Here is a 9,993-nt window from a genome sequence, read left to right on the forward strand (position 1 = left end):
GCAATTTGAAGTGCCATTTTTATGTCCTCAAGTTTAATTTTATGAAATTTATATGCATTTACCTTGCGGACAAAGGAATTTACCAGAAATCCATGCAAAATTCTCTCTCGAATGCGACGACAAACGCCGCAGGGGGCCGGGAGGTGTTGCTGCCAATGTCAATTTTAGGTATATTTTTGTATCCACCAGATACCGTGTTCCGTGCCCAGTCCCCGCACAAATTAGCATTCGCTTAAGTTATAATTTAATTATAATTTATTGATTTTAAACGGAAATTTTATTTATACACCCATCGAACGCTTTACGCTCGCTTTGCGGCGGCGTTGAAGTTCGATTCTTGTCTTGTTTTACGAGCTGTAAAAACTGGGACTTTATGGGGCACTTAATTTGGCCAAATATGGCTTAAAAAGTTATACAAAATATGCCTCAACGGAGGAGAGTGGGCGACTCCCCAGTGGTGTCTCAAGATAGGGGTCTTTCCTCCGTTAAAAACAAATTTAGATATCGAACTGTCGTCAGGGGCTGCCACTTCCCACATCCCACGACCCACTCCGAATCGGACTCCTCTATGGAGCGGTCACATTTATCATGCTAGCCAGCGGCCAGTGTGACCATGTGTGACCAGAATGGAGGCGAGAGCGCTGCCAACTGGCGGCGAAATATATAAAGTGCCAACCGCTGCCACCCAATTACCAAATGACATGACAAAACCGCTTTAAGGCGTCGTCGTCGTCGTCCATGTCTCCATACAAAATTGCAAATTAGGAGCACAGCGCAAAGTGGAAAAAAAAATGAGAAATAACGAAACAAACAGCCATAAAACTTAAATGCCAAAGACAGAAGGAGGATTATGCATAGCACTGTGGGGCACGAAGCAGAAACAGAACGCGGAACAGAGAGATAACTGCCAACATGGCCGACGGAAGGAAGGTTGGAGAGATAGAAGCAGCAAAAAAAAATAGAAACAAATATACATAAAATGCACGGCAATAAAAAGCAGCCAAGCAGCCAGAAGCGCGGAAAACCATGAAAATCTAACAGACAAAAAATGGCAAAAGGAGACGGTGAAAAATTGTCGAAGGATAGACTCCAGTAGTACCTTGGATTTTGCATTCATACTAGTTTGTTTGTTCATTTCATATACACTACACAAATATATTCCCTGGCTGGTCGGCAGCATGCCTGGACACGTGGAGGACACGCCCGGTGAGGGGCTGATGGGTGCCGCAGCAGGGGCAGCGGGCGTGCAACCGGCGGCAGTGCGTCTTCTGCTTACGATTCTGGCCGGCTATCCCATCGCTGCGTTCTACACCGCATACGTGGCAGAGGCTGTGCCCTTCAAGACGCTGCATCACATGTTCTTCTTCGCCTGTGGAGCTGGCCTCTGCTACCTCAACTACGGCGTCGACACGTACCACTCGCTGCTGGGGATCCTCGTCACATATCTGCTGGTCCGGTTCCTGCGACACAACATCAGGCTGATGATTGGCCTGAACGTGGTGTTCCACATGAGCTATCTGCTGCTTGGCTACTTGTTCACAGCCAGCAACGAGTACGACATTCTCTGGACAACGCCGCACTGCGTTTTGGTGCTGCGCATGATTGGCCTCGGCTTCGACATCTCCGACGGTCTCAAGGCAATGGGGGCTCTGTCCAAGGAACAGAAGGAAACAGCTCTGCCGCAGGTGCCATCGCTTCTGGAGCTCTCGGCGTTCGCGTACTTCCCCAGCGGTTTCCTGGTAGGACCTCAGTTTCCCCTCCGTCGCTACCAGAACTTTATCAACGGCGATTTCCGCCAGCACGAGGGCAATGTGGAGGCGGGCATGCGCCGCCTGGCTACCGGCGTGTTCTACCTGATCGTTTGTCAGCTGGGTCTAAGCGTACTGCCTGATTCCTATTTCCTGAGCTCCGAGTTTGCCGAGGTGGGATTCATCAAGCGGATCTTTCTGCTCGGTTTCTGGGCAAAGTTCAACCTGTACAAGTACGTCTCGTGCTGGCTGCTCACCGAGGGCGCCCTCATATACATTGGCTTCACCTACAAGGGCAAGGATGTGCATGGCCAGCCCGACTGGTCCGGCTGCAGCAATGTCAAGCTGATCCTGCTGGAGACGGGCAACACCATGGAGCACTACATACAGAGCTTCAATGTGAACACAAACCGGTGGGTGGGACAGTATGTGTACAGGCGTTTGAAGTTCCTCGACAATCGCACGATCAGCTATGTGGCCGCCCTGGGTTTCCTGGCCGTCTGGCATGGCTTTCACAGTGGCTACTATATGGCCTTCCTCATGGAGTACATGATTGTCAGCACGGAGAAGCAGATCGCTCGTTTCTATGAGCAGGCGATCCTACCACAATATGGCAGCATCCTGAGCAGATCGGACATCTACAACGTGCTCTACTTCGTGACCCTGAAGTCCTACAACATTGTCTACATGGGATGGGGTCTGACGCCCTTTGTGTTCCTCAAGTACGAGCGTTGGATCGTAGTCTTCGCGGCCGTGAACTATTTCGGCTTCATCTACCTAATCATCTGGGCTGTCTTCTATCAAACCTTTGGGCACTTTTCGGGCAACGACCACGGGCAATGATGTCGCCACAGGAGACGAAAATTTTCCAGTTTTTTGCCACATGAACATTGTTCCATATTCTTTTGCAATTCTACTAAAAAAATTGAGAAGTTTCTTGCCAAATACAACATTTCATAAGACTGCCGTTTCCTTCCTGAACGAAAAACCCAATATACCCCTAAAAGCCCAGCGAAACTCGACCATAAAAAAAAACTCGCGTCCTGCTTGGGTTTTTGTTTTGTTTTTTTCGCTTTCGCTTATCTTTAACTGCCATCAACAAGATGGCAACTTCCGTTCGCGCGCCATAATGTTTTCTCTGCAGCAAAGCGAAGCCTTAGCATACACACACACACATACACGGACAGCATACAGAGGCAAGTCACGCACACAAAGGCGGGACAAAGCTCACGCAGTTACCGCTGTATGTGGCAAGAGGCATGAAGGGAGAGGCAGAGGCAGCAGCAGCGGCAGCAGCAGAAACGGAAACGAGAGAGATGGTCACCAGGGCGTGTAATTGAGTGCTACAGGACCCTTTTAACATTTTTATTTGCACATTAGCGAGGGTGGAAATGGCGAAATTTGCGCCCAAAGTGACAGCGCGTTGAGTGTGGGTGGTGGCAGAGCCAGTGGCAGGAGCGTATGGGGCGGGGGCAGCAGTAGGAACACAAAGATAGAAACCATTTCCGTATTGACTTCCAGTTAGCATTGTCAATATGCTCTCGAGTGGCGCGCCATCTCCCAAGTCGTCGACAAATTGGTTTGTGGTTCCAAATGCGACAGTTGTCAGGGATGGAATGAGGCCAAAGGATGGGGTCTGCAGGGTTGGCGGGCGGGCCGAACATATGCCAAGATGTCGCAGAGGCAGATAACATTCAATTGTTATAGCCAAACAGATAAAAGTGGGATGTGGATGGAATATTCACTGAACATTTTAAAATGCGATTTGCGAAAGCAATCGAGAAACCCAATTAAGGCCATAATCGATCTGAAATGTGCTACAGCTAAACAATCCCATATAAAGGTTGGAGAGAACACCCAATTTTAATCCCTTAAAGAGAAAGTTTCAAAAGTTGCCACTCGTATAAATCAGAAAAATTCCCTTTTCGCACCACATTCGGAACCACATTTCACCCTCCATTACGGAGCCCCAGCAAAAGTATAGCCAAACCATATTACGATAAGATGTATAGAGAGAGAGAGATGGAGAGGAAGAGCCACAGAGCCGACCCTTTTTTGGCCCATAATTCAAACGCAATAGGCCAGAATGGCAGCCATTTTGAACCCTTTTCATGCGAGTACGCGGCGTATGAGTAACGCTGCGAAAAACATGAATAATTCCACGCCCGATCCAGCGCCAGTAGCAGCTGATGATAAAACATGAAAATGGGAAAACATAAATCTAGCACACACACACACGCACCCACAAGATATGCCATAAACAGCAGGCGGACTTGAATATTTTCACTGTTTATTAAAGTTGCTCGAGCTCTCACTCTCTCCTCCACTCTGCCTCATTTCCAGACACTTTCACTGCGATTCTAGGCAGGAGACAGCATTTACATCAACATCAGCATCCACACTCATCTCGGGCCGCCTGCCACTCCACTTCTCCGCTCCTCCGCTCCTCCTGGTCGTTTGGGCAAAGTCAACTTTCGTTTAGCTTGTAAATAGCTCGTTTTCGCAGACTTCGTAACTCGACGCCATGTTAATATATAACAATTAATCTTAACTAAAAGTATCTGACGCCCACCAGGCAAACCATGGAGCCTTGAGGTTTATGCGGAGACAATCAGTGGTAAATGGGAGTAGCGTAGAGGTATTTTTGCAATGGAATATTTGCCGGAAATATCTTTGCCAGAACTCAACAACAATATACTACGTTCACAGTCCTTGGCGACACACAGAAGCCGGTCCCATGCCACATTTAGAGTCTCTGATTTAATCAAAGAACACTTAACAGCCTCGACTGAAACTATGGTATAAAACATTGACTATTTTCCATATTACGATCATTTCTACCGCATAAACCCTTTTCGGACACCCTTTCTGCATCACAATGAGTGCCACTCGGACTACAACTACAACGACACAGAGGCTACAAGGACGCCATGTTGTTTTCCTTCACACACACACACACAGGCATACATACACACACACTGTTGCAGGAGAACACTTTTTGCACATTACAGTGTTAATGTGCCTCACTGCCGCATGTAAAAACCCAAGTAATTTAAGCAAGTCTCGCCCAGACCCTGCACCATAAGGAGGCGCCCCAAACAGAGCGACAGGGACAGCCAGGTCAGGTCCACCCACCCATCCACGATGGGGGGTTTTGCTGGGTGGCTGTGTGACTGGGTGGCTGTGTGTCCGTGTGCGTGTTAATGATTTTTTGCACACAGCTTCACAACTTGACGCTTTGGGCTTGTCTGCGCTGTGTCCCTTTCACTCTGATAGTAGCTTCTGCCCCGGGAGCCAGTCTAAATGGTTCATGCATACATATATGGATGGATGTATGCATGTAGGTGGATGCCACGAATATATATATGGGGTATAAATTTATATGGGCTTTATGGGTTGCCACGTGCATTCAACGCTTGGGGTTTTGTAGGGCTTCGGTCAGTCAGATGATTAACAGATACAGGATGGTAGGAGTTATGGTGGATAGTTCGGTTGGTTCAGGGATTACAACACATATCTCTTTAAGATATACTATATTTATTCCAAAATTGATTTCATATTGGTTATCACGCTAAGATAATGAAAGATAGATACATATTAAACTGAACAAGAACACATATCGCCAAAAAGGTATCGCCTTTTTTATTGTATTGGATCCGTAAATTTCGGTTATATTTCTCGCTCACTCTCTATAGGATTTTCTTCGCCCTCTGCCTGAAAATATGTATTCTCAAATTTTTAAATGAAGGAATGATTGTAATAATCGAAAGCATTAAAAAGGCATAAGTTAAGCTGAGATTTTATGAAACTGCAGCTACATGTAGAGCTCTCGTGTATCTTCAAATTTCTATCCAAGATCTCTGCCTCATGCTTTCCAAATGTTGCCCACTCTTTGGCCTCATGAACAGCATAATTCCCCTCAACGGTACATCCAACTGCTCATCCCAATCTGATCTAACTGTACGTACAACCCAGTTAACCAACAAACCCTGAAGTACCTACAAATTTCTACCCACTATCAACACATTTTCATCTGGCAAAACCCCGAAACCCAAGACACGATGTCAAGACAACTCCGGCAATGCTCCGTTGAATGCAAAGCCCAGGGAAATGTCAAGTGTCAATCAAAAGCTCTGCAGGGGATCCCAGGCATTGGCCAAATGTGAGTCCGCTGCTGACATCCTTGGCGCCAAGCGGCCCTGACAGGCCCGACAACTTCGTCGCGGACTCGCACTCGGACTCGGACTTTGGTCACCTTTTTTCCGGCTTGTGCAAGCAAAAACTGTTTATCATTGCCTAATAGAGGCGTTACCCGCTTTGGACAACCAAGATTATTAATTACTCTATTTTCCAGCCCCACCGCACAAAAATAAAAACGAAAAGCGGAAAAGGAAAAGGAAAAGGGAAACCGGCATGGGCAAGTGCCGCCCATTGACTTTGAGAACTGACCCCTCTGCTTATTACATTTTAATTGTTTTACAATTTTTGTGTATTTTCTGGGTGGCGCCTATTAGCATTTCGTTGGAGTGGTGCCCCTGCCCCGCACCACGTGGTGCAATTCCCAAACTCCCTCCCGAAACAGCAACCACAGGAGAGGCAGCCACCGCAGCAGCGGTTGCGTCTGATTTTAACCATAAATTATTCAGATAAGCATAAGTGTGTGTCTGTCTGTTTCTACGTATATCTCATTTTTTTGGCTGTAATTGTTTTTCGTTGGTCATGACGGCTGCTTGGGGCAGGGGCAGGGGCAGTGGCTGGGGCAGAGGGTGGTTGCAACCATTTTGGGAAATGTAATGCCCAGTTTTTCGGCTCGGGAAAGGCCGCGTAATTGGCTGAGACTCGCTTCCAGGTGGGGATTACTAAACAAAAGTTAATGGAAATTATTTGGCTGTCGAAAATATACAAATTTTCCCGTTGGTATCATTTTCTAACATTTCAATTCCTTTTATAGTTCTTCATATATTTCATACATTTATTTTCTATGCTACCGACAACAGGGACTTCGGCACACCAATCCCCGATCTCAAGGCGCCCCACACATTCTCCGTATCCAGGGCAGCCGTGCCCTGAGATAGTTCTCTGATCGTATATGCAGCCCACGATATCCACAGCTCCTCACAAGTCCTGTAATCGTAATCCCTTCAAGGCCCCCAACTTCAAAGAACAGCAGATGGAGGGCATGCAATTTATGCTGAATAAATAATAATTTTAACTCTCATATATCTACAACTGGCAAGAGAAATGTTGAGGATCAGTGGATGAGCTTACAATGGACACTGTAACGCTTACCATTAAGAAATCCAATCAAATCAGTCTCCTACTAGAACCACAGTCCTGCTACAGTACTCTAACTGGTTTGCGCAAGGACTCCACTGACCATCGTGCACAGTGGACCGAGCGGGACACATGGCAACGGCTCGACGGGACGACATTTTCACGTCGTTCCACTGCCTGTCGATAGCATCTTCCAAGATTGTGCTGACTCTCGCCAGGGGACATGATACCCTGGCAAAGGTAAACCAAGTTCACGAGTCGTTTCATCTAAATATGATTTTGGGTCAGGCAATTTAAAATATTTTTCCAAAGTAAAACCACCAAAAACAACTAAAATTTAGATACACTTTTAAAAATTTCAATTTTACAGTTTCTCAAGTTCTCCCGTACACTTTCAAATAAAAGCTAAAAACAGATACGAATAAATGAACACACATAGACATTTGATAGTAAATAGATGTTGAACACAAAACGAAGCTGATGCGATGGGGAGTATATGAAAATTCTGGTAAAATTTCCATGGTACAAATAAGAGTCTTACATAATAAAAAATATTTCAAAAACAAGAGATCAAGGGTTTTCAATTCCAGTGAGATCGGTCCTATATGAAATCTGTTTGTAGATCCAAAGATATGTATGAATCTGTTATTAATATTTGTACGACAACTGCAATCCTACACACCTTTTCGTATATTTATCTAACCCATTAAAAATCCTTTGTTTCAATTGAAACTTTGGGTCTAGATACTTCCGGCTGCAGAAAAGTATAACAATCTCCAAAATCAGACAAAAGTTTTCCCTGCTGATTATGTAAGCAACTCAGCGAAGCCAGCGAAAAGCAATTTAAAATTCACAGCACATTTTCCGCTGCTGCTGTAACAATATTGACAAAAAAAAAAAACCCCCACCCAAAGCGCCACCCAAAAGGGAGTAAAGGGAGTCACTGCTGCTGCTGCTGCTGCTGCTGCTTAAAATTCCGTGAGCATCGTTTCACAACTTTCCAAGTTGCCAAAAAATCGAAGCAGAACCAAGGAGTCGAAGGGGAAAAAAAACTGGAATAAAAATGCAGAAGCATAAATTCTCCAAGGCTTCCCTCCTCCGAGTGGGTGTGGCAAAGCAAAGACGGAGAAAAAGGTAGAGAGAGAGACAGAGAGAGAGAGCGAGAGTCCAAAGAAAATGTGAGGAAAATAAATGAAAATGCTCAGAGCTCGTTCACAAGAGTGCTTACGGCATCCGCAAGGAGCTGTTGAAGTGGCAAATTTGCGCAAAGCGACGCCAGAGAGGAGGACACCAAGGACACACGGACACCACCCACCCAGCCACAGTCCACAGTCCACACCACCTCCCCCTGCCCCTACCCCTCCGCCACCGTTTCTGCTGCTCCTTCTCCGGTGTTGCCATCGTTACTTACAACAACTACATGCCAGTGTCAACACATACTTGGCCATTCAAGTGGGCCAAAAACCCCAAAGGAAGCTTCCGACGCTCGACGCCATATTTGTTTCTACAGCAGCACTCTTTCTCTCTCTCTCTGTCTCTCTCTCTATCTCTTTCACTGCCGAAAACATTTTTATGGCTTTGACATAAAAGCCAAAAAGTACAGAATGTCATTTGTTTCTCTATCTCCATCTTTCGGCCCGGCCAGTAGCCTTTCCCTTACCTTACCCTTCTTCTGTGTTGTGTAATTAACCCGTTTTTTCGTTTTTTTTTTTTTTGCGACTGTGAGACAATAAACTTTTGTGACAAAAGGCTTTTAATGGCTTGGCGACAAAGTTTGGCAATTTTTTCGCAATTTGCCGCCACAACAATTTGCGTTTAATTAACCAAAAGTTTTACTCCGCCCGAGAAAGCGTTTAGAAATTGGCATTTGGTTGTCTTCTGCCTGTTGTCTCTCTGGCAAATTGCTGTGGAAAGTTTTTGGGCCTGCAATAAAATTAATTTTGATGAGCTTCGCCCAAAGTCGAATGTTAGACGCGGCGAAAATTGTGTGGGAAGCGACCGGCTTGTGTGGGGAAACTGTAGCTAATTTTGTTTAGATTTTCACAGAAAATATCCTCTAGCACTCTAAGCTGCTGCCACAGAGATCCCTGCAATCCTCTGAAATCAAATTAAACCATAAAAATGCACATAAAACTAACAACCCCCTCTGGATGAGATCAGAAGCAGTCGTAACAACCCCCTTTCGGAACAGATCAGATCAGAGATCAACTTGCATCAACGGAAATGCGGCGTGTAAATGATGCCATCATAATATTTGGATTTCCAAACAGCAGCGACGACCACATCATCCGTCAAGGGGTTAATAAAGCCCATAAAATTCTCTAAACAGATTTTCCACTGGAAAAAAGGCAGGGCGGCAGGGAGTTTCCCCTAATCACATTCGACTTGGCGGCGGCATAAGGTGCACATTACTCATAATGCGAGCGTGTGAGATTCCGTATATTGTTTATTTTATATACTCGAAGGTGCACCTTCGCGTAGCGCCAACCGGCGCACAAGACTCGGAACCACCCCCATCCCGACTCCCGACTCATCCCCCTACACAGACGCAGACACAGACACACACTGACTCCAATCAGCCTAATCGCTTTGGATGCGCCACAGAGCTTAACTTTTGTTGCACCCTCGAAGGAGGGTATTATGATTTTGATCGGAAGTTTGTTGCCTACAAAAAGAAACATTTTTGGATAGAACGAGGGGGAACGTTGTGAGTTGCTGCGGACACCGCAACTCTACAGTTATACCCGATACTAAGTCAGTAAGGCTTTCCTCCGGCAGACGCCGCTAATATTAAACGACACGACAAAGAGTGCGTGCGAGAGAGACAGAAAATCAGTCTGAGCGTGACGTCGGGCGCTGCGTAGCCAATGCAAATTGATTTGTTCCTTTTGGCTACAAAAATGATCTGATCTGATCCAGATTCAGCAATCTGATAGATATGGTCGTTATCTATGATTCTGCGTTTTTAGTT

At 45.9% G+C, this 9,993-nt stretch overlaps 1 protein-coding gene across 1 annotated transcript; it reads left to right on the forward strand.

The window, feature by feature from the left end:
• Nucleotides 1–1,105: 1,105 nt before the first annotated feature.
• LOC6593954 (lysophospholipid acyltransferase 5) lies at nt 1,106–2,710 on the forward strand. The gene has a single exon (XM_002018604.2). It carries the CDS (start codon nt 1,179–1,181, stop codon nt 2,589–2,591), a length of 1,413 nt encoding a protein of 470 aa, XP_002018640.1. The 5' UTR covers nt 1,106–1,178; the 3' UTR covers nt 2,592–2,710.
• The last annotated feature ends 7,283 nt before the right edge of the window (nt 2,711–9,993 follow it).

Source organism: Drosophila persimilis, unplaced genomic scaffold (genome assembly GCF_003286085.1).
Source record: "Drosophila persimilis strain 14011-0111.01,24,50 unplaced genomic scaffold, DperRS2 tig00000124-arrow-pilon, whole genome shotgun sequence".
Taxonomy (NCBI): domain Eukaryota; kingdom Metazoa; phylum Arthropoda; class Insecta; order Diptera; family Drosophilidae; genus Drosophila; species Drosophila persimilis.